The sequence below is a fragment of the Gobius niger genome (genome assembly GCF_951799975.1).
Source record: "Gobius niger genome assembly, chromosome: 9".
NCBI classification, from domain to species: domain Eukaryota; kingdom Metazoa; phylum Chordata; class Actinopteri; order Gobiiformes; family Gobiidae; genus Gobius; species Gobius niger.
Window position 1 is genome coordinate 19,244,391 of NC_136860.1, and position 26,244 is coordinate 19,270,634.

Sequence of the window (26,244 nt, forward strand, 5' to 3'; positions counted from 1 at the left end):
TGTCTCACCAACATTTTGACAACTAAATTGGTGACGTTACCATAGCAACAGCATCCGGCGCATATTGCTCTTGGAAACACAGAGTGATGCCGCGTTCTGATTGGACCGCTGCTCTTTGGGTGTCACTGGGGCAACCGAATGATGGGAATTTTAACACATGAGCGGAAACGGTGGATTTGACTGGCTGCCGGGAGCGCCTTCCATTCAAGCTCAGGCGAGTTTTGGGACCAAAGCGGAAGCGGCTATTGGCCCGTTTTTTACATCCATCTGACGAAAGGAGGATCCGCGTTTCGAGGTACGGGAGCCGAGTGGGGACCGGCTGGTTTCGCAGCAGCAGCAGCAGCCGTGTGTCTCCACCCGAGAGTATGGCGGCTTGGATTGTACTGGAGAGCGAGGCAGGAGCGGAGAAGCGGCGGAGATGGTGATGGCGAAACAAAGAGGCGCAAGTTCCCCCGTCAAGTGTGCTACCGGTTTGCATTGGAGCTCTTTTTTTACGCGGCGGCCTTCGGCTCCACGTTCCGCGCTCCAAGCCCGTTCTAGTAGCCATCCCTGCGTTTGTCCTCGATGGAGCAAGTTAGTTTTTTTTTTTTCTTTTTTTTTTTTTTTAATGACCACAGAGGGATGAGCTAAGCAGATGAAACCCCGCGCCGTCCACGACACCGAACCCCATTATAAGAGCTTTCCGTGCGCGTTTGGGACTGTCGCGTTGCTCCTGGTGTCCGTGTAGCTGTCAGTGTGTGGCCTGCCTGCATGGGGGAATTTCTACAATGAAATCCATCTTGGGGCAGCGACTCTTTGTGCTCTGCCATAGCTGAGCAGCAGCGAGCAACACTGTATTATTGACAAGCCGTTCAAAATGGGACGCCAGCTGTGAATGTAAATCGTGCGCTTTTTTTGTGTGGTTTCTTTCAATGACGCGCGGAGATTGATGAAACCATATGACTTGTATTTGATTCACAATGCGCGAGTATAAAGTGGTGGTCCTGGGCAGCGGTGGGGTCGGAAAATCCGCTCTCACTGTGCAGTTTGTTACCGGGACGTTCATAGAGAAGTACGACCCCACCATAGAGGATTTTTACCGCAAGGAGATTGAGGTGGACTCGTCTCCCTCGGTTCTGGAGATCCTGGACACCGCCGGCACCGAGCAGTTCGCCTCCATGCGGGACCTGTACATCAAAAACGGACAGGGGTTCATACTGGTCTACAGCCTTGTCAACCAGCAAAGCTTCCAGGACATAAAGCCCATGCGAGACCAGATCATAAGAGTGAAAAGGTTAGTTGAACAAAGCAACTCATTTATTCAGAGAAAGGATTTCTACAGCAACACAGGCTGTCCTCTGGGGCCCTGCTGTCTGAGGACGAGCCATGGCCTGATCTAACTGTCTCAGTAGAGATGCTGCATCTCTAGTGCAGACTACAGACCATTCAGGCTTATTGTGTACTGAAGCCTTACAATGCAGTGATGCAGTTTTCTCATTGTCGCTGATTGTATTGAGAAATTATGTGAAACTTGCAGAGGGGTATGAGGTAACAGCACAGAAATGGTGACCCACATCACCCACCATCCACAGCCCATGATTCTTCAGTCACCAAGTGTCTGCCTGTGTGCAGTCTGACAAACTGCCTCTCTGTCCTGGGCAATGCTGCAACTTCAGTGAAACAGGCAGGGAATACCCAAGACCAGTGCTCTGCAAGCTAAGCTCACAAAGGCACAGCTAGTCTTCAGTGGGGGAAGCTCAGAGCGTGAGACCGGCCTCTGCATAAGAGGAGCCATGTTTTAATGAACACACAGTGGTACAATCGAGATGGCAGAGTGAGATTAGTCCAGTGTATGTTGCAGTTAGGGAGACACATGAGGTCACTTGATGATATTGATACATGGCAGAGGTACGCGTCATGTTATTGGTGTTCTTCTGCCGTTGGTTCTCAATTGGGCACTCACGCAGCACACTTACATCAAGAGATTTTATTCCCTGCTCAAGCAAAAAAACATTTAGACTTAAACCAAGAGTATGTTTTACAACCATAAAAGCATGTCTGCAGATTTACAAATGACAAGTGCAAGTTCATTGCAGAATTATTACAGTATGGTATTTCAGTTCTTTGTATTGTTAGTCACAAGTTTTCACCTGAAGTAAAGGTGTAGTGTATTATGATTATTTTTATAAATGTGTGTGAAAGAATGGGGTCAACAGCAACACGTTTCCCCATCTGAGCTGAGAGGCTGTGTTTATACTGTATGGAAATTCCCCATGTGTGCTCTCACTGCAGAATTCACACTCCAGGATGATGATGATGCTATTGTTTATTAGTATCCCTGTGATCTAAATAGCACGTTTACTTCTATGGAGGAGTATTTCACAGTTATTAAGAGATAATAGATATAACAAATTTTAGATTTTTGAACACATTTTTGTTGCATTAATGTAAAACTGTACACTGGAATAATTTTTAATTTAGGAATATTTTGGAAGATAATTGTCGTCAAGCATGTCCTCGTGCGTGGATCGGTCTTCATAAATATCTTTGAAGTGCAGGCCTAAGACTTACTCACTTAGCCGCAACATTTTATAAAGTTATAATGCATAGAAACTAAATATAGGTAGACATAACTGCATTAGGACATTGCCCGTACTTAATTTGTAAATTGGTAGGAAAACTTCAGATTGGGGGAACAAGCCAAAAACGGTCACACATCTATTGGGCATATATACATGTTCATAGCCATATGCTATTCCTTATTCCTACCTATTTATTGACCACGTATCGAGAGAGAGAATCCACGATCCCAGATCAGACTCCTCTTGCCTTAAACGGACAATAAGACCGGTACACTCCACCCTCACGGGCAACGAGCCTCCACAATGGGGGAGTTCTGCATATTTAAAGGAGGGGCGTGTGTTTGCAGCAGGTGAGGGGGTGGGAGCTCCTTTAAACAACATTGAAATCCCACCTTTCCTCTTGCCATTTTATATACTAAAGATGCTGTGATGATGAGGGCTATTGCTGTGGCAATGAGCGGGGCCATATTCAGGATTTTATAAACAGTGAGGTGACGTCCATATCTTTTAGTGGGAGGTGAGGGGGTCCTCACCCAGGAGATATTGAACTGAACAGATGTAATTAAAGGAACAGACCAAAGTTTTTGCATACTGAGATATGTTCTTACCTGAGCTTAGACAAGTTGATGCGTACCTGTCTGGTCTTTAGGCGTGCCCTCAGTCACGCAAAAAGACCAAAGATGTTGCTAGCATATAGCCTCTCCTCCTCTATGGGGCCAAACGGGGGTGAAGTTAGAAATGACCAAGCTCTTCCACGTTTTCCCTTTATAAATACGGTTACATGAGTAGTTATACGATCCAAGTATAGTTACACAAAATTAAACATGTGGATTTTCTAAGTGGATAAAAAGGGGTACTTTATTGTAAGGCGTAATAACACCTTTGGAGCACTTTGACGTCCGCGCATTAAAGTAAAGATATTACAGTGCGGAATTTTTTATTTTTAATATTTACTGTAAAAAGCTCCGTGAGCTGCTCCCCGCACTTTCTGTTTTTGTTGCTTTTATTACGGGCTCATTCAAAGGAAAGACCACATCGTGAATTGGCCGTGATGAATGAATGAGAGTGTGAGTGAGTGGTTGGTAGTGATTGGTGGTGGTCGGAGGGCCGATGTCGCAGATTGGCAGCTTCGCTTCCATCAGTCTACCCTATGTGTGGCTGTGGCTACAATAGTAGCCTACCACCACTGAGTATGCTGTGAATGAATAATGACTACAGTGAGAAACTTGATAATACAGGCTTGAAAAGCGCAAAGTGTAAGACATCATTAGTTTTATTATTATTATTTTCAATCCACAAATGCCACCTGATCTTAAACTGTGTGATGATTGTGGCGATAGTTGGCGAAGGGTACAACATGCTGTTATTGAGGAAGCGTGTTGAACCATGGGCCAGATTAGATGGGGGTTAAAGTAAACGCTGGGCTTGACATCGTCAACAAAAACTAATACACAGTTCAGTATGTTACTGCTGTAGGTGTGTCCCTGTCACTATTCTTCGAAATAGAGAGCTGCAACAAAATGTATTCCTGAGCACTTGCATTTTTTTCCACAAAGCAAATTCCATCATTTTTCTTTCACTGCTCAAATATGATTGACCTGTCATGAGGCTATCCTTGTCCAGGTGGGTCAGAGGTGCTGCTTTGTATTGCTCCCATTCTAAACCCTGTCAGTCTCCATCAGAGGCTGCAGTGAGTGGCAGAAGGAGGCTTTGGCTGCACGATTACACCCTTGTCGGCTCTTGTCCTTTGGGGACCTCATCATCACCCCTACGCATCTCAGTTCTTCTGTTCACATGGGATTACTGGTGTAATATGTGTTAAGGTGCTGTAAAGGTATCGCCCAGATTATTGGTCACCTGCGGAAAGGCATGACCTTGAGCTATTTATAAAATGAATTTTCCCACTGTGAAAGGACTCTTTAACTTGCCTTAAAGCTATACCATGTGACTTAGTTTAGCTAAAAGCTAAAAGAGCACAAATATCCTCACAATTGCAGTATTTATTTATTTTTGGTCACTTTTCACATACAGTTGTTAATTTACACTTTGTTATGGCCTTCATGGATGCTTTCCTTGTCGCATCTTACACTCTGCAGTTATGCGCTGGATTGTCTCTAGAGCCTCTTTGCACAGCATGCACCTGGGGTCTTGGCTGTTGTGGTAGATCCGGGCCTCAATTGTTTTGTCTGTTATGGTAGATCGGGGCCTGTATTGCTCTAGTGCTCTAGGCGTAATGATACGAGGAGCACAACGTCCGCGCAGTAACTCCTTATTGTTATTGACGGAAGTGAGCGGGGGGAAGTCTTTAGGAGTTACTGCGCGGACGCTGTGCTCCTCGTATCATTACGCCTCACAATATAGTACCCCTTTTTATCTGCTTATAAAATCGACATGTTACATTTCTGTGTAAATATACTTCGCAATAAAACAGAGCAATAAATATGACAATTAAAAGTTCAGGTAAATATAATGGCAGATATAATGTCCAATAGGAGGTAGCGACGAGCGGCGTGGGTGTCCCCCGTCCTTAGACTCTCCAGCACGGCAAGGAAAAACTCAAAAACCCGGCGGGAGAAAAGAGAAACCTTGGGGAGAACCACAGAAGGAGAGATCCGACTTCGCATGAAAACACTTCACGTAACTTTATTTAAATAGGGAACACGTGGAAGAGCTTGGTAGCTTCTATCGTGAGCTTTTTTGGAGCTATATGACATGTGGGAGAGGCTGCGTATGTGCTCCGTTTGCGTGACAGAGCGCACGGACAAAGACCAGACGGGTATATATTAACTCAGCTAAGGTTAGGTAAGAACATATCTCAGTATGTAAAAACGGTGACCTATTCCTTTAACCTAACCCTAACCTTAACCCTTACCCTAAAATGATTACTAATGCTTATTAATACTTAATGAGCACACCTTAATCTAAAGCGATACCGACATTTCTTAGCTTTACTGGCAAGGCTTTCAACATTTTGCCAAGATACTAAGTATATGCACACTCTCTAGAACAATGAGTAAATACATAAAAATCCTAATGTTTCGATATTCAATAGAAACCAAATAACACCAATTTTGATTATTGCTGTGATTGTAATACAATAAACATGAAAAACAAAGGGAACAATTTTCAAGTATTACAAAAATAGAATTAAAAGTGCTTCGATCCATTGTTGTCATAAGTCATTACTAATGGATTCAGAGCTAATGACCATAGAGAGAAGAGCCTTAGCAGAATCCAGTGATGCACACAGGCATATTTCTTGCCTATACTGTATGCATGCTGCCGAGTTCCTGCTTTAGATGACAACCCCATCAGATGAGTGCCTCAGAAGGGGAATGTGAATCTCCAGGGAGCCTGGATGTTTCTCAGTGATAGGCAGTTGTGCTTTCGGGGCACTTTCTTCAAAACACAGGGAATATGCATTTTTTTTTCAAACCGAGCATATTACTTTAGCACTGCCAAAATGATTTTCCTACTACAATATTGCATAACTTTCTCTCTCTATATGTACTGCACAATTAGAGTTTGATTTATGTTTATTTTAAGAAGTTTATAACGATAGTATGTATCTATTTTGCCTGATTTAAACAGTTTTGCAATCCTTCAATATGGGCACCACAGCTTCATCGGATGTTGAACTGCTAGTATTGTAGGAAGATGCTTACCCAGCCTGTAGGTGAAATAAGTTTGTTTAGGAAGATCCTCTCTTAAACTGCTGTTTTTTGTCGTCAGTCTGAGGCCTATATGAGCTGGTCATGCATTATATATAAGTGTGTCTGGAAGAGCTGGGATGTGTGCGGCTGCAGTCCCACCATTCATATGTGCGCTGTGTTCTGACTGAGCAAACATTCACTCATAGTGAACATTTCCTTGGTTGGGCATGTCACACCTTTGAGGAGTGCTGGTCTCTTCGTCTGTTTTTCAACCTATATTTAGCTCTCACCTTGAATGCATTGTGCTTCATCCTGGTTACAATCAGGCCATATGCTCGAACAGCACCTTCCATGATGACCAACTGAGGTGACAAGAAATTATATCTTTCGATTCTTTTTATATGATTTCTATCTTTTTTATGTGTTTGTGTTTATTGTTTGTTTCTCAAATCTACCACAAATAAAGAACCACTGGTATAGGGAATCAAAAATGAAATTACTCTCCCTGTTGCAAAAAGACAATGGTAAAACACATAGCAATCTCAAACAAGTACAATAGGGAGTAGCAGAATTCAGCTTCCTGACATCCTGGTGAATAAAGTTATGTTTCAGTCAGTTTAACCTGGCACAGAAACTTGGCAGTCTTTCCTCTGAGGCAGGACCAAAGAGGCTGTGAGATGGGTGCGTACCGGGGTTCCCTCTGAGAGTTAACCCTATCTGCTCTGCTGCTGGAAAGCTTTAAGTGTCAGTTTGTAACATGGTTTGTTAGTTAATGCAACCTTAGATATATTTTGAAACTGTGAGATTTTGCAGTCAGAAGAGCAAAATGTCTTAAAATTTAGCTCTCTCAGTTCATGTTTTGAAATTACGCTGCTTGACACTTCCTGCAGTCTCGGCTCGTTCAGATTAAAGTTGACTTTGTATTATATATTTATGAGTAGATCAAAGTTGTCTCTATTCTTAGCCACTTAAAGCTCATTTATCGGTGCAACCTGCTGTCTCTGACCCCTTGAAGGACCAAGTCTTCCTGTTACCATGACAATTTGGGATGATTTTTTTCTACTAAATAATACATGACCATGCATATTTTATCAAGCAGGGGCAGACAGTGTTGGGAAATCCCATTGATCTTGATTTAGTGGAGTGCCTTCATTTACACAAAGAATTAAGAAAGAAAAGGATTACTTATTTACCCAACACTCCCATGATATGCTGAAATACTGCATCTGGGCCATGGACCTCTGATCCACCTGGACTATGATAGTTTGCTATAAGACGATGTCTTAGACGATGTCTACAAACAATTGCTTTGATATTTTTTGCTCGATAACATTACACTAACAAAATGTTAAAGAATCTTCACAATATGTACTATGGTTATGGTTGCAAGAAAATTGGCTAAAACAAAGTGTGCTTGGTCCAATCAGCAGCAAATGCTAGCCAAAATTCATCCTCTCCCCGAACCATTTGCTCTGGAGCGATTCCAGATCAATACAATATCAGTGCTAGTTGTTATTAGCACCATGATATTGATCTGGCTCTTGCCAGGATGTTAAAGGAGGGACTAATGGGCCCTCCCTATAACCTTTACCCCACACCTTTTTCTATATAGATGCATCAATTTTTCCATCAAACAGACTATCTTATTTTATTTGAAGCAGAAGGAATCACTCACCAACTGCCAATGAGTACCTGATTAATCTGCTTTATATCTAAAACACCCTAAAGATCCATGATGCCTTCAAAATCTTCTCTGTATATAAATAAATCAACTCTACTTACATTTTTTGCAAAGCCAGTTCAGATTGACACGTAATCTTCAAGAATACAGTATTTGTATTGTGGCCTTCCCTTTCCCTGCTTCGGTGTGGGTCAGACTTGTGGTTGTGCAGTTAGGAGGCCTCATTTGACTGCTCCCCTCTGAGAACCTGAAAGTGTTTTTAGCTTCCTCCACACTGACACACTGACAAGCGTAGATGCATATTTTTCTTTCCATTCTGGCCTTCCACCCACAGAGAACCGTGTGCAATTTTCACCTTTCAAAGCAGATGTTCCCGAAATTGCTCTCCTCAATAGAATATAAAGTGCCACGCTTTATTTTCAGTGAAAACGAATCCCTTTAACTGTACAAATGTTTTGACGGTTCCTTCAAGGATAACTGCATACCTTTTGTCTTTACGTGTTTGCTAGTGTAAGTAAATCACATACATACAGTAGATTGGAAGTCAATGATCCATTCATACTTTTGTTTATATTGTGTGTTTAAGAGGCTAATAGTGTTGTCGTCCCACTAAAATTCATGCATTTCTATTTGAAGTCATTTATATTTACTTCATTTTTAATCTCTTTCATCATCATTCAATTAAATTTCCCCGAAAAGATTTACTGTTTCACCCGGACTCAGTCAAAAACACTATCAGCCTCAACGTTTGACTCCAAACTCATGATCATGACGTTCTGACGTAAAGAAGAAACTGTTTAAATATGCAGGAAACACAATCGAGCTAAAATGAAGCTAAACTCTCCAGTTATGTTTAAGATGCAGGCTCTAAGGTAGGGATGCACCGATACCACTTTTTCTAAAACCGATACGAGTACGAGTACTTAGATTTAAGTACTCGCCGATACCGAATACCGATACGAGTACAAGGCATTTTCTTCAACATTCTTACTTTTTTCACAGCAGATTGGTTTGTAATTAGTAAATTTACTCATTTGCTACACATTTAAGAGTAGTTATATTAGAATTGTGCTGATGCCATTTATTTATTTATTTTAATTTTCATTCAGTTTATTTTTTAATTTTTATTGCACTGTCCATTATAGACGAAAAGCCCATGTCCAAAAGCTCCCCAATGCCTGTGCTTTATTCATATATTTTTATTTAACAATAGTATTGAGATGGTCTCTTTTCGTCTTTACTTCAGCTCCGTGTGGATTTTCTCGTGTGTTTTGTAGCAACTTAGCGAGTAGCTACAGCGTTTTCATTGTTCTGCTGCAGCTCATTTTCGCTCAATATGGACATGCTATATGTCTTTACGTTGCATTTTCTGAGGACTTTTTAGTCGCTGGGTTAGTTTTTCAGATGAATAAACCTCTGGGCATAAAACGGCGTCAGAATGGCCAAAATTGCGCTAGCCGCGAGTTAGCGTCGTTAGCCTGTATCTTGTAAACACTGCAGACGCTGCAGCACGAACAACATTAAGCTCTGGTTAAATCCAGCACAGACTCTGATTTAGAGAGCGCAGTCTGTAATAAAGTCAGCTCTATGTGGATTATTGTATTTGCACTAAAGAATTCTCCAGTTTGTTGCTTCTTCTCTCCTCAGCTGAGAGGTGCGCCTCGTAGGTGCGCTGGCCGCACGTCAAATGGTATCGGTTTCTGGTATCGGGACCTCATGAATGAGTACGAGTATGAGTACAAGCATGTGGTATCGGCCCGATACCCGATACTGGTATCGGTATCGGTGCATCCCTACTCTAAGGTTCTCAAATGTCTCTCATTTGGAAACAACTTTATATGTTTGTTATTGCTCTGGAGATGCTCAAAATTAAATAAAATCTGCATTTTCTTTGTAAATTGAGAAATATGTGTTAAACCAAAGTCTGTATCTAATACTACAAAACTGTAATGCTGCTGAGAGAAAACATCTGGAAACAAAGCACGTTCTGAGGTTTAAAAAACAAAAGCTGAGACACAAAATATGTATCCATTTTTTATTGCAGTGTTAGAAGAAAATGTTGGAAATATTTCTGGTTCTTGTTGCCAATTTCACTAAAACATCACTGAGATATTTTACTTCAGATGCTCTGCTGTCCTCGGTGAGTCCTCTTGTGTTTTTTGGAGATTATTCTTGTGAGCAAAGGTTTTCTCACAGACTGGACATGCACTTCCACCATCGCACTGAAAGCACCTGTATATCAGGGTCTCCAGGTACATTTCTGTGGGTCCGTAAACAAAAGCTCCAAAATAAAAATAGTTCTGATTGGGAAAATACTATTGAGGAAACTTTTTTTCAATCAATCAATCAATCAATCTTTATTTATATAGCACTTTTCACATATTTCATGTGAAAAGTGCAGATTTAACATGAAAAATAATGAGTCTGACAGGACTGTAGCCTCATAAAAACGGCTTGCACTTATTGCACTTTACAAGCCTGTGTTCTGCTACATTATAGTCAATACTCATTCACTCCACACTCCGCGGTAGTAAGCAAATGATTATCCTTAGGCTCATTTGAGGAACATCCAATAAAGTTTCACGGCAAAATGCTGCTGTTTAAAGGAACAGGCCACCGGTTTTCCATACGGAGATATGTTCTTACCTGAGTTTACACGAGTTGATGCGTACCTGTCTGGTCTTTGTGTGTGCGCTCAGTCATGCTAAAAGACCAAAGATGTTGTTAGCATTTAGCCTCTCCCAGCATATTCCCTTGGATCCAAATGGGGGTGAAGTTAAGCGACCAAGCTCCTCCACGTTTTCCCGATTTACGGTTATGTGAGTAGTTACGCGACCCAAGCATAGCTACACGAACTTAAACATGTCGATTTTCTAAGCGGATAAAAAGGGGAACTATATTGTAAGACGTAATAACACCATATGTGCAGCAATATCTTCACTCCTAGAGAATTCCGAAGATAATATTGCACGTTGAAGTGCTCCTAAGGTGTTTTATATGCCTGTTGTTCCCCGCAGTCTGGAATCTGTTTGATTATCTAAAAGTAAAGCGGCCTGCTCCATAGCAACTAATTCCAAAAAGTCTTTGTTCCAGTTCTGTACATTAAAACAATTATAATTTCTTTCTTTCCAGTTCAACATAATTATACGTTTGGCTGCTAAGAAGCCCAGTGATATAATATTGTCCACATTCTTTGATTTAAAGTCTTGAGTCCTTATTCCAAGTGGACAATTCAGAGGACAAGGCGATATTTGTACATCGAACATATGAGACAGTGTGTCAGTTATATTGCTGGACAGAGGGGCATTTCCAAAGCATATGCAGTAGTGTGCCTTCTGACCCACAACCATGCCAGCACAGTTTAGAGTTTTCTTTGTCCATTTTATTTAAGATGTAAGGTGTAATACATGCTCGATTTATTATTTTGAGCTGTATGATTTTATATTTGACACATTTGGACATTTTTGTGCTTTTTTGCAGTGCTGCATTCCATTGTGAGTCAGAAAAGGGCACACCAATGTCTTTTATCCACTGATTTTTTTGTTACATTCTTATGGTTAGATTTAGTGTTACATAATAATCGGTATATTACTGAGACAGTGCCCCTGTTCGTAGCAGCACGTTTTAATTTCTCCTCAAGGTCCTTTTTGTCCCCCAGGCTATTATCTTGAGATAGTGAGGATTTTTTTTTTTTTGTGATCAATTTTTTTTATTGAAGTGTTACATTGCATTGGCATTTTGCACTTTTTTGCATGCGTTGCACTTTCATTTTATACCCTTTTTGTTACCCAAATCCCCATGATGCCCCTTATGATGGGCAGAGAAACTCAAAATTGCGTAAAAAGCAGTCCCCAAAAATGAAAAAATAGATTAATAATAATAATAATAAAAAATAAAATAAAACAAAAAATAAAACCCTGTCCAGGTTAACATATGTAAGTGAAGCAAAATGTACAGTTGAGCAATACAAGGTGCTAATTTCCTCCGTCAAAGACATCCACAGAAATAGCAGTATATATTGGCTATGTACAATACATCAATCAATTCACATAGTACATGTAATTATGTATTAAACTTTCTCTCAACACACAGTACATCAAAACATGTTCATTGTAACACTGTAGTTTATAACTTGAAATGACTTCCAGTTTGGATGTATTTAATAAATTGGACCAGCATGAGATATTTTCGTTTTTTGCTCCATGCATTCGAGTGGCAGAGAGGTCCAACTGAATGATATCTCTGTAGGACAGGAGCCATTCCCTCACAGTCAGAGGCTGCACTGTCTTCCATCGGCATACTACCATCTTTTGAGCAGCAGTAAGACCAGCTAATACAATTCTACGATTATTATTATTAATCGTCAGATTAAAGTTGGAAGTATCACCTAACAAAAGAAGCCTCGGAGTGCAAGGTATGGCTCTGTCCATGATGTTTGATAATTGATAGTATCTTTGTAACGTTTTCCCAAACATTTAAAACCCCAGGGCATTGCCACACCATATGAAGAAAAGTGCCAATGGTATTGTCTGGACAGAAATCAAAATATTGATTATCTTTTAATTTCATTAGATGCAGTCTCCTAGGATAGAAATAAGCTCGGTGAATAATTTTATAATGGATCATTTGGTGATTGGGATTTCTTGAAGAGAGAGAGATGTTTTTACCAAATGTGATTCCAATCCCACTCCAAGTGGTCCCTCAATTCAGTTTTCCAAAGTTGTTCAATAGGCAATATTTTTTGTGAAGAACAAACTAATAGTGTGTACATGTCCGAGACAATGCCAGTGGCTTTTGCTTTGCTCAGAATGGTGTGGAGAGGATGATTTTTTAGCGTGCATCCCCAAGGGACCCTATAAGAACGCATAGCAGTTCGCAACTGTAAATAAAAGAAGAAAGAGGAGCCTGATAAATTGTAACACTTTCTTAAGTCATAAAACTCCCTTAAACCATGCTGTCCTATAATATCTCTTAGATTGTGAACTCCTTTGCGTTCCCATGTGGGAAAAGAGATAGGTTTCTTATCAATAAGGAGAGAATAGTTATGAAATATTGGTGTTTGAAGAAAAAATCTTTGTCTTTGTCTTTGCCCAGATGTTTGTTGACTTCATTCCAAACAGACACAAGATGTGCAATAATGGGCCCATATTGGCTTTTAACTATTTTTAAAGGTAATTTAGAATACAAGAGATTGGGCATGACATATGGCTTTGTCAATTCTTCTTCAATAGGCATCCACGCTGCAGACCTGTTGGTTTTAGACCATGAAAAGAGTGATCTTAATACAAAGCACCAAGAGTACCACTCAAAATTTGGAAGACCTACACCACCTGATGATTTCAATCTGTATACGGTTGAAATTTTAATCCTTGTTTTTTTCTGGTTCCATAAATATTTGTTTATAAGCGAGTGTAGTTTTTTTTATAGTAGCCTTGAGGTGGCGCTAAGGGTAGCATGGAGCTGATAAAATTAACATGAGGCAATAAATTCATTTGAATAACCGATAAACGAGCCTGGAATGACATTGGGAGAGGACTCCACCTTTTAAGTGTCATTGTATTAAGGCAGATAGGTATGTCGCCTATTGCGATGGAGGTGGACGTGTCTTGCTCAAGGGCACAATGACAGTATGTACTGTCAGCAGTTTAGTCTGAACTAGCAACCTTCATGTAGGTGGGCTTCATGACCTTTATATAACCAGGTAAGTCCCACTGAGATTAAGAATCTCTTTTACAAGGGAGTCCTGGCCCCAGAGGGGAACCTATTGTACATTTGTATAGTGGTAGGAGAAACCTATGCAGACATGAGGAGAACATGCAAACTCCACACAGAAAGGCCCCATTCAGGTGGGAATTGAACCCCAGACCTTCTTCTTCTTGCTGTAAGGCGCAAGCGCTAACCGCTGTACCAGCATGCCGCCCCAAACTCAGACTGTCACACACGCAAAAAAAGAGTATGTAAGTAAGTATATTAGTTGGTTCATGTATATATTTACTTTGACTTATTCACCAAACACTTTTCTATGGATGTCAAGAGGACACTTGCTCATTATTTTTTTTTTTTTAATTTGTATGCTAACATGCAGTATCTTGTGTGCTTAGGTATGAGAAGGTGCCTGTGATCCTGGTGGGGAACAAGGTGGACCTGGAAAGTGAGCGGGAGGTGTCATCGAGTGAGGGCCAGGCTCTTGCTGAGGAGTGGGGGTGCCCCTTCATGGAGACCTCAGCCAAAAGCAAAACCATGGTGGATGAACTATTCGCAGAGATCGTCCGACAAATGGACTACGCAGCGCAGCCTGACAAGGATGACCCTTGCTGCTCCTCCTGTAATATACAATAGCCTCTGGGCCTTTTAACATTGGCAGAGAGGAAATGACTCGGACTAGCAGCAGCAGCAGCAGCAGTGATGGAATATATTTGCAATTAGACATGCACACACACACATGTATGCAGATGCCAATAATAAGGAGGATGGATTCATGGGTGAACGCAATGGATTTTAGGTGTACGGACCATAGAATCATAGGTGATACAGTAATTAATGACATAGGAGGTGGACACTTTTTAAATGAGAAATGCCACAAAGGAAATTGAATCGAAAGGAACATACCCTTGCCTTATGTTTTTCTGTTTGTTGCCATTTTCTGTGGGAAGTCTTCAGTCATCATTGCATTCACCATTAACGTTTAGTGTCCTCTTCACTCTACAATGGTGGAAGCGGTTTTACAAAGAACTAGACTACCTTTTTCATGTGTTCAGTTGTAGAATTTAATGCCAAAACACATTTTCCGAGCTTCCCTTAATTTTTAAATATATTTTCTATGGTTTATCCAATGTCTTCTAAGATTGGGAGCAGGCACACATTAGTCAATTACAACACTGTAAACAAATATTTTACTATTTCAACCATTTTTTTTTATTAATTATTTGAACCAGTGAATACATGAGTGACCCCAACTCTCACAAACAAAAAACTAGTGTATATTAGGAAGAAGGTAAATTATAATAATTTTAATGGTTACAAGATATTCTAGGACATTAGTCAGTATAAGGCATTTGAGTCCCATTGTTTCTTAACTCGTCTTATATCAGAACTGCGGACCCCCTCTGAAGCTCTGAGGACCCCAATGATGGCCATGACCCCAGGGTTAGGAATCACTGCTGTAAAACATACAGAGCACACAAAGTGAAATATTATTCCAAGCATTTCCACTGTGTCACCTATATGCATGGTGTGGGAGAGCTGTTATTCTTACTTTGTGCAAGGGATGTTGTAGCTAACTTCCTGGTGGTCAGTGTAGGGTAATTACTATTTCCTGTCTTCATTTCTGGTGACGTATGTCAAGTTTTAAACATGTTATAGATTACCCACTATGCCATTTGCTGTTTTTCATTCCTCAGGTAATTACTCTTTCCTGTCCTCCTTTTGTTTTTATGGGGAGTTAGCCATGTCCTGTTAGAACATATAACAGTAAGTGGCAGAAAACAGGCACTTGAATAATCACTGACATTATTAAAAATGTTACAAATATCCTTGTAACAACTGTTAAAATAGCATCACAACATGTGCTAATTTCTATGAGACACACTTGGCTTGACGGTAATTTATCTTTTCTTCTGTTCTTAAATCTTATTTTTAATTTACGTTATGTTACATAATGTGGATAGGAAGTAGTTGTTACCCTACACTGGTCAAACAGGATGTTAGCCATTCTGCGCACATGGCCTTTTGACACAAGAGAGTATAACATCCTCGTGGGTCGGTGCAGGTTCAAATGCTTAAAAAAACTTTGTGGATTTAATCTGTTTTATGCGTTTCAAAAAGTCATTTTTCAGAACTCTTGTAATGCATTGATGTGTGCTTGCTACGACCTGAAAGTACCTTTATTTTTTATAAAAAAGCCTTTTTGTTTGTTTGTGCATATCATGCCATGTTTGTTTTTGAAGACAGACAGCAGATTGTAGAATCTACTTTATTCAGATGGAACAATCTCCATCTTCTGTTTGAATCTCTTACCAAGCATCTCTTCCTGTTGAGGAGACTGTACACGTGAAGATGCCAACAAATGTCATGCATTGATTTATCATAAAATAGGCACACGTCAATAAATTAACACAGTGTGGAAACACCATTCGTTTTCATTTGTCTCTGAAGTCATAATGTCATATTGCCCTATGCCTTACATTGTACTTGGCAGCATTCTTGTTTAAAACATAACCTCATCTACAGTGTGTAATGAAAATTCGTACTCTGTAATCTATGTACTACTTCATAAAGTAGTAAAGTAAAGTCATCATGTAAAAATTTTTTTTTTACAAACAATAAGTATCACAGAAAGCGCCAAAACTATTTTTTTTTTTTTAATTGTCTATTTATTGACGTGTGCCTGTAAATTGGGCAACCTTTTTCATTGCCAACCTTTATGTGCCCAGAGTATTTTAGCAACAAATACTAAAAACAGCATTGATTTAAAGAATTTAACGTGTAAATATTTTGTACTGTCAAGTGCCAGCTCCTCTGGAAGAGTCGTGACCGGGTGGATTGTCCACTGAAAGAAGGGTATACTCCAAAAGGACTTCTTTGGCTTGAGATGATTCCGGGCTGTTGAAAACTGCAAAGCAAACACACCAACATAAATCTGGATCTGGACACTGTCGACTGTAAATCTAGTACGTTGCCCCGGGACACCTCGACTCCCGGGTGACCATGATCATTGTTGATTTTCTATTTTTTTAATGTGATCATTTATTCCCTCTCTGGATGGCGACATTACATTTGACACTGAAAACAATAAAAGTGCGTTCAACACTGGACTCTTGCATTGTCACTCACAAACATTAGTGTAACCAAGGAGAAGTAGAGATATTTTCTGGTTGATCAAATGGGTGCTGGAATAAATATTTTGTTTACATTGGATTTTTTTGTGAGGAAAGTTTTCTGTCATCGTCCTCCGTTTGGTGGGAAATATTAATGTGATATCAATGTATGTATCAAATTTAATAATTTCAAAATTACTTCCTGACTAGATTACACATTAGATGTTTCCTACCAGTAGCTCTCCTGCCATTTCCCAAAAGGCTTGGATACTTTTCTACCAACGCCTGATTAGTCACATTGTATATGCATTTTGTTTTTGTTCTGAACTATTGAACACAATCTGCAAACATTTAGGTAATTTAGTTAAGTTCAACAAGAAAACTCAAGTCATCTTACTGTACTATACTATAATAATACTAAAATATAATTTTGGCTACTAATTCTCCAGGATAATCTATAGCAGCAGGCGGACTTGTAGATCACAAATTCCTGAGTTTGTCCAAAAAAAGTAAATAGCAAGTCCTTTGTGGGGTTATGTATTGTTAAAGAAATGACCAGAGTGCTCACTCCAGCCACTATGGGCAGCTTAAATGAAAAAAATTCCAGCAGAGGGCACTGACATAATTAGCGATCAGGATATAAACAACACATTACAGCCACGTGGTCTGCCTGTGTGATATAAATGTAATCCATTTTTATGAGGCTACAGTCCTGTCATCATTATTCATTTATTGAAAAAAGATTCCGCAATAGTATTTTACCTATTAAAACATATTTTACTGGAACTTTTGTTTATCACCCCCGGCAATACAACCCCGATATATTTTGAACACTGATCTATAGGCTACGTAAGTCACTACTATACAAATGTCTTTGAAGCACAAGTAGCTCTCCGCCATTGTTGTACATGGTATAAGAATTTCTATAGAATTTTCACAGAAAATGGTCAAGATATTATTGCTAATTATGTAAATATAAAACTTTTCATACATGACAAAGTAAATTTTTCTTCTAATGGAAATGTGAAAATGCATCAACTTTTTAGTTTCAAGAAACTTCAGCTTGAAGGACCATTCCGGGTGACCACTGTGCAAAACATATGCTCCATTGATTATTTCTGAAGAAAGTACTCCACACTTCACCACTCCCGCATTATTTGACAGCTTCTGGGGCTTCTAACTCTAAATAACATTTTCCTCTCCCTGTCCTCTCTCCTTTACCACCGCACACACACACTGACAATATATCAGAGATGTCTTGACACCGCTTGCCCTTTCGTCTTCAGCCTCAGATCAGGACCAAATTGAGAAAAGCTGTGCGGCAGATGAGGCTGACCTTGTCTCCACCTCTGTTGTGTTTGATGCTGTGTTCCCCTCTGCACCTCACATGGCACAGACACCTCATCTTCATTCAGTCCACTCTGCAGTCTCAAGAAGTGGGCGTGATGCTGCCAGTGTCCTCACCACCCCTGGATCTCCTGTCAGCTCCTATCCTGGGAATTCACCCTCTTAAGAAGAAGACAACCTGCAAAACAAGGGCATCTGAGGAAATAAAAAGTAAGCACTCATTCACTCAGGTAGGAAAGTAAATATGATTCACAGCTGCTACTTTGGTGTTCTTTACTTTGGTAATTTCCTCTGCCCTTGTGGATGCCCATCATGCAGGTCAATCGAATGCAACCATCTGTTATTTGCGTTATCCTGTGGCTTTCATTGTAACACTTTTAAAACTGTTGAGGTTCCTTACAGGTTCACTGACACAAAATAGAATCAGCTTATTATCCTACAGTTAAGAAACACTTTTCAATGGAATCATTTAGAAAAACGTTATTAAGCTGTCAGTCTATTCTGGGTTGTTGCAGAAGTTTAAACTCTAGTCAATCCAGCACCGGCTATGGCAAAATAACTCAACTAAAAAATACATCTGCATTTGACCCACTTTGTTTAATTGCAGAGCAAGGGGGCTACCTTGACGCAAGGAGTTGGCCACCGCAGTGCATCCAAGCAGGGGCGGATCTAGAAAAAAAAATCACGCGGTGGCAAGCAGGGTCAGGGATAATTTCTGGAGTGGCAACACATTTTACAATGTTTGTAGAGGGGTCAGCAAGTTTTGCATGGTCCATAATATGAGGGTTTCTAACGCAGGTAAAATTTAAACTGTTGTTTAAATTTTTTATAAAAAATAAATCATCATCTCAGGAGTTGGCACCTGGGTCCTTATTTAGCTACAAAGTTGTTGTAATTCTTTGTCCTGTCAAAAAGTACTAACTGAGAGTGAGCCTCTGTAAGCACCCAGGTAGCTTCTATCTAGAGAGACATCACATTGGTTATACCCTCAAATCCTTTTTTTTTTTATCGGCTGATAACTGTATAAATAAGTGTCCAATAGTGTTGTCTACATATCCTGGTCATAATTTTGGCAATTCAGTGCAAATAAGTCATAATTTTGGCTATTTTGTGCAAATAAGTAAGATCAACTTTCTGTTAAAAACTGTCGGTGAGGTGCCTCTACAGGCGATATGTCTGTACTGCATTTGATTTTTTAATTTGGCACCCCTGTTGGAGAAGGCGTAAAATCTGATGTCAGTCGGGATAATCTGACATCAGTTACCCTACAGCGCAAACACAAATGAAACACTCCCACACACGGTCCTGGCACTGCCTCCAGTAGAGAGGGGGGAGTGGGGGAGAGCAAGAGCGTCAAGCTGCAAATGTACCACGTGACCTACTGCCTCTGTCGCCTCACTGTTGCTCAACTGGTACACTTTATTCATGTTGATTTGGTGCTTGTAATACGCTACTTTGAGTGATGTTGGAGCTGCAGTAATACTAGCTTTTCTAAAAGTGTATAAAAAAAACTAGGCTAACAGCACTGAGCTAAGTTAGCATTTGTCTGCAGATGCAGATCAGGTTTTGAAGATCTGGATTGCAACTAGTCCTTGAAACAATGCATTGAAAAAGTGCCAGGTTGATGACTACAGTAGAATTTAGACAATGAGAAACCTGACATCAATGTATTGGCAGCTGGGGTGGCAAGACCTTTATGGGTGGCAGCTGCCACCCCGTGCCACCCCGGTAGATCTGCCCCTGCAACCTGGGACTCTTCTCCAGGAGCTGGAGAATTTACTTTTTAGTTATTTAGTTATAATTCTTGATCGAGCACAGATTGCTGCAGCACAATTTTCTCCGTCTCAGGACTGGCCGCTAGAGTACACTGATTTATATAAACATTTCATACTAAGCACAGCAAATGCAATTCAAAATGGCTTCCTCTGCTATTAAAACATGCTTGCGGTTTTGAAAAGCTGATGCAGAGTGGAAGTGGTCTGCTGGGGAAATCACCAATTAATGGACGTGTGGAAGTGTGGGCTCCTCTGAGGACCTCTTCACATCCACCTGATGTTGCCTGTTGCCTGCATGGGCTGTGCTGCAGAGGTGCTTTATAGAGGAGTGATGGGAGGGGGTGTGGGGGCTGAATGACTTGATGGTGCTGCGGCCTCAAAGGGCTTCATTAGGGAATATCCTGCGGCATCATTTGTGTATGAGGAAACACATCGTCCGGCACAATGCTGTCTGTAGGAAACAGCTAATAAGAATAGATTGCCAAATGCTCACCGTGAATGCGCTGGAGAGAGGGCGCAGTGAAGGCAAACCAAGATCACTCAGAAAGTAAAGGAGAAAGCAGAATTACTTGAGAAAATTGAAAGATTTTTTGACGTTATCTGGCATCTGGTTTAATTGTTCTTTACAACTACCACCGTAAATTAACTAAGCAAGTAGACTAAAAGCAAAAGTGTATTTTGGTTAAATGTGTTGACTCTATTGTCCTTGTTGAGAAAGTTGCATTTAAACAAACAAACAAACAAACAACTCTCACAAAAACCTTTTCCAAACCCAACCATTCCAGAGCCCAACCACAACCAGACACCAATGTAATAAAGCAATACATTTTTTGTATATCAAAATTAAGCCTGGCTTTTGTATACCTCTGAGTATTAATCTGGGTCGGATTAATTTGGCCTGCTACACCTGTAGGGCCTCGAGACACATGGATTATTTGCAAACTTCGCACACAGTTTTATGAATTGCCCGCTGGGTCGACTGTAGTATTGGACAGCCATAGTCCAAGCTCACTGCAAGAGAAACTTGTTGGGTTAACAGTAAAATTAGTGGGAGTTTTAACTAGAATTTTAACTATTCCTAAAAGTACATTTTTCACCCTATAAAACTCACAGTTGCCAAAGAAGCATAGGTTACATTTATAAGATTTGTGCACAACAACAGCTTTCAAGACCTCGTACTCCTGTGTTTAATTCTCAGAGGATGGCCGGCTCATGGATATCCCTCCTGAGTATACCACACTCCTTCTCCTCCTTCTCACCTGCTTATTTCTTCCAACTGAGATCCGCGTTGCTACACTAAGGCTAAAGTCAAGACGCAGAGGTGAGTCACGCTACCCCCTCCCCTCCCTGTCTCAAAACCTAACCCCCCCCCATTCCAAATACAGCAGCTAATGATCAGCCTATGCACTTGGTGCTAAAGAGGAACCCCTGGCCAGCGCAGCACTTTTTCCAAGATGAAGGAGATTCCACTGCCCACACCAAACAAAGCATGCCTTAAACTGCCCTAATCCCTTCATTGATCACCGGAGCATTAAAGTCTCAGTGTGGCCTAGTCTGCAGGCGCTGCAAATGAAGCCTGAAGAGCTGAGGAATTGTGAAAATCAATAATGTCTTAAGCTCTTAAAGAGAGAATTAGTGCAGGAAAAACAAAAGAGAAAAGCTTGTTTTGGATTGTGCTTATACTTGCAAAATACAAGTAGAACCGCTACTCCCAAATGGTTTTATTCAGCTTAATGTAAAAAAGAAAAAGAAAAAGAGGATGAAAGAGGCTTCGGTAATAGCTACAAAATGACAGGGTATATTTACAAATGAGACTTGTGTCACCTGCCCCTATGGCCATACTGCCTGTGCTACCTATGCCCGATCCTGATCTCGGAAGCTAAGCAGGACAGGGCCTGGCTGGTACTGGGATGGGAGACCGTTGGGGAACACCAGCCTAGCCTTAATGCTAGTATTCTGATTCTGTTCTACACAATTCTCTCTATGCTGCTCCTCTAATGGCAAAAACATGTAACATCTGTGTATGCATGTGCTTGAACCAATGCATGAACAAACTAAAGAAGGAAGAAGGGAAACAAAGGTTGTGCTTGTTGGAATTGTCGATATCAGCCTTGGTGTTGACTGGAATTGAATCGAAAATACACCCCAAATAATTTATCCAGGAGCTGCTAATGGGAAAAATAGTGTAAAACTACTGTGTATTACAGTAAATGGGTATTTGCTCCATCCACATTTTTGTAATTAGAAAGCAATTTTTCAAGGACACTCATTCTCTGAGGCATACCCCTATTTTAACAATACACAGACAAAAAAAAACATCCAGCTGTTACCTCCATGACACCTTTTTAAGACTGCATGAGTCACTACAGTACATTGCATTTGCTGAAGGAGTGCTATGTTTTATTCTGTGTTGTTAATGATTATGTAATTTAGCAGATGATAAAGGGGTGAATGCCTAGTTAGAGGTCAGCCCACGTGAAACCAATGCTTTTGCACAAAGAGTATTGCTAAAAACATTATGACTTTGTCCTTTTACATAAGTAACCAAAACAAACAAACAAGCAAACAAACCTGAAACCTTTTTTTTCCTCCTTTGGCAAATTTGATCTCTTCCACTGTACCTGAGCATTGAGCCACTGAACCATTCTCCCAAAGTCTCAGCCCACATTGGAAACCCTCTGATATTTCTTGCCTCTCATAACTGTTGTGCAGCACGGCAAAGGAGTGAACAAACATGCCCAAAGCTGGGACTGTCACCGGGCCTAATAACATGCTGTCATAGCAACCCGATGGAAACACACAAGTTGTCGATTTCACAGCCTAATTTGCAGCTGTAACAGAGGAGCAAGTAGCAGGGGATCAGTAAATAAGCCACAAGATTCCGTTGCCAGGAGTGTGAAAGAAATGGCCTTTAAAGGTTTGAGTCTAAAACAAACAGAGGAAAGAGAATGTCATGCACTGCTTGGTGTTTAGCATGAAAATTATGCGTGACCTATTATGCTTAATTGTTTTGCATGTTGAAATGAGCTCCACTGCAATAAAGCCAAAAAGAATACTTTTTACACTATATGTTTATACACCTACAATTTTACTTTTGGGTTCTTACCTGTTTGCAAAGAAAAATATGCTCAGTAGACTCTTCGGCAGTGGGACATGTTTGTCATCATGATTTTATAGGTTTACATGCTGCTTTGTTGAGACCAACTAAACTGTTGATACTTGACACTTCATGCAATGGGTTATAAATGGGTTTAAATAATTTGGAGGAGAACGTAGCATATTTAAAACTGAATGCAAGGCTGTCAAAGCAAAACAGCAACATCTCCATGGAGACGAGTCAATGTCCTGCTCCCAGACAAATTACATGTCAAGGCTAACAAGACTCATGTAAAGATGGAAATTATCAAAAGGTGTAATGCTAAAAAAATAAAAAAAAATAAAAAAAAACTTCTTGGCTTAAAAAAACGTATTCTTCTGCAAACCTCATTAAAGTGTAACAGATTTAGGTAGTTTCTTTACTCACAGCACAAATATGACACAAAAGTAAACCCTGACAAGTATTTGAGTACATCAGTACATTCAAAATCCCCATAACAAATGTAACCATGAAAGCATTTTGTACATGCCCAAAAGGAAGTCAACAATCTTTGATCTCGCCTTGATGCATTGGGTGACAGCAGTGAGAGCAGTTTGTTTTTGGCACTGACTGATAACTCTGGTCTTTTATTAAAACATGTGGAGAGGCGCCCTCCTGCTGCCTGTCTTTTCTTGTGTAGGTGGCAGCACAGCGGGAGATCTGTGGCTTATCCCTGTCTCTCTCTCTGTGCAAAACACAGCCTGCTCTGCTCATCATTCTGTTAACAAACAATATCGGATGTCTGGAGAAAGGCCAAAGTATACAGCGCTTGAGAATTCAAACCCTATAGTGTTGGACAAATTGGCAACATTCATGGCATGTTTAAAAGCATCTTATGAAAGCCCCTTATGCACCGGAAATGGTCATACACTAGGATTACAATTATAATGTCATATTTGGTTATGGTTATTTACTTATACACACTTAGACTTATACACAGCTCTCTGAATGTGACTGCACCCCTGAAAGATCCTCTAGAACAGTGGCTCTGAACTGGGGGTACTTCTTCGGGTGGCACTCAGTGTCCTTGGCAGCTTAAACTTAGACTTCATTCATTTTCATTAGAGGTCACTGTCCATCCATCCATCCATTTTCTTCCACTTTATCCGGGGCCGGGTCGCGGGGGCAGCAGTCTCAGCAGAGATGCCCAGACTTCCCGAACCACACACACCTCCTCTAGCTGTTCTGGGGGGACCCCGAGGCGACACCAGGCCAGCTCAGAGACATAGTCCCACCACCGTGTCCTGGGTCTTCCACGAGGCCTTGTCCCACTAGGACATGCCTGGAACACCTCCCGCGGGAGGCGACCAGGAGGCATCCGGAACAGATGCCACCTCAGCTGGCTCCTTTCGACGTGAAGGAGCAGCGATTCTACTCCGAGCTCCTCCTGGTTAACTGAGCTCCTCACCCGATCTCGGAGGATGCGCCCAGCCACCCTGCGAAGGAAACTCATTTCGGCCACTTGTATTCGCGATCTTGTCCTTTCGGTCATTACCCAAATCTCATGACCATAGGAGAGGGTGGGAACGTAGATCGATCGGTAAATCGAGAGCTTTGCATCATTGTGTTTATACTTTAGTAATCCATTACATTTCAGTGTTTTCCTGGTTTAGACATAGCTTGCACCCATTTACACATCATTTTATTAACTTTAGATTCACGTAAAAGTTTGAGAACTATTGCACTAGAAGGCTCAGCATATCGATACAGATCATTTAGAGTTTTTTTTTTTCATTCTGTTAGCTATCTTACAAGTTTTCCCAATGCCTGGAAAGAGGGATTAATAGAGTCCTATTGTACATACTGTATTTTCGGTAGTAGGGGAAACCCGAGTGCCTGCGTCACGCTGGATTGTCAATCTTATGAAACCTCGTCATCCTGTTGCCATTACTACAACCACTTTTTGCTTACTAATTATAAATTGGTGAGTAAATACATTAACTTTCACTTGTAGTTGGACAATCCATCAAAATGCCTGCGCTCACCGTTGTTAAGTGTGATGCTATTCATGCCCGTGTGCTTTATGTATGTCCAAATGTGAATTCATTACGCAACACTTCTCCATCACTTCTCCATGGCAAATGATGCGGATCGCTTACATAACTAATCCCCGAACTCAATTGTCTTGTGCCCACTTTATCTCCCCCTTTTTTTTGCTGCATCTTTGAGTCAGCTCTGCACTCAAACGCTCATCTGAGCCTTGGCGAGGTCCAGAGACGCTGCCAAGAGACACCCCATCTCCAATCCCCCCATCTGCCCACCATACACAGGAGACCGCTCTCCATGCCAGTGTGAAGGTAGGTGGGCGAACGACACATGCAAAAGAGGCAGGGGAAATACATTCTTGGTACAGAAATGGCTTTTTATCAACGTCCTGTTTCTGATGTGTGAGGGGGTGGGCGAAGTAATTCAGCCCCCAGGCCAGACCTCTGTAAAAAGAGCACGGGAGAAGTCTGAGATGATAACCACCAGGGAGCATAGAATCATGGACTGTCAGCAGTAGAAGTGGTTTTATGGAATTACCGCAATGGGATAGAGGTGAAGCTAATTAATCCACACAGGGAGATGGGAACAGTGAAGAACAAGTACCCATAAATATTTTATATGTAGGAGGTTTCCCCCCCGTATATGTTTCATCTATAAATAAAGTGACATAATCTCAAACTGACTGAAAGCTTTGAACCATATAGTGAAATGAGGGAAAAGACATATATGTATATATATATATATATGTTTGACAAATCTCCTCATGGCAAACATACAACAGTAAATTGGGTAAGTAGTTAAAGTGTTTGTAGTACATATAAGTGCTATAGTGTTCAAGTGTTAGTCCTGAGCCGCTGCGACTGAGCCACACTGCCATTGTGGGCAGACAGGGAAACCGTAGCACCCGGAGGAAACCTGGCTGCCTTCAGTGCTCCTCTGATCCTCTGAAACGGTGCAGCGCCTCTTGGGTTTGTCCCTGTTTCAGAGCGTGGTGTCCTTCACTGATCAGCTCTTCCACCTCCTCGTTCCCCTTCCTCCGCTCCACAACAGTCTTTCACCATCTTCTGGGAAGAGCTTAGCAGATAATCTGTTTTATTCTCCAGTGGACTTCCATTAGCCAGAACAATAGTAGGAACAGAAGGCGTGTGGCGTTCGCTGGGAGTCTTGCCTGGATACCTCCTCGTTTGCCCCTTTTCCTGTAGTTCCTCTTGTGACGTCTCCACTGTGCTGCAGGTGTGGCTCTTGGTGCCTCTTCAGTGTCTCATGAGAAGAAATGTGTAGGTCTCAAA

At 41.0% G+C, this 26,244-nt stretch overlaps 1 protein-coding gene across 1 annotated transcript; it reads left to right on the forward strand.

Annotated features, from left to right (window-relative positions):
- Positions 1–169: 169 nt before the first annotated feature.
- On the forward strand, positions 170–16,139 carry LOC306968011 (ras-related protein Rap-2a). The gene is made up of 2 exons (XM_079563250.1): positions 170–1,273; positions 13,997–16,139. Exons 1-2 carry the CDS (start codon positions 960–962, stop codon positions 14,232–14,234), a joined length of 552 nt encoding a protein of 183 aa, XP_079419376.1. The 5' UTR covers positions 170–959; the 3' UTR covers positions 14,235–16,139.
- The last annotated feature ends 10,105 nt before the right edge of the window (positions 16,140–26,244 follow it).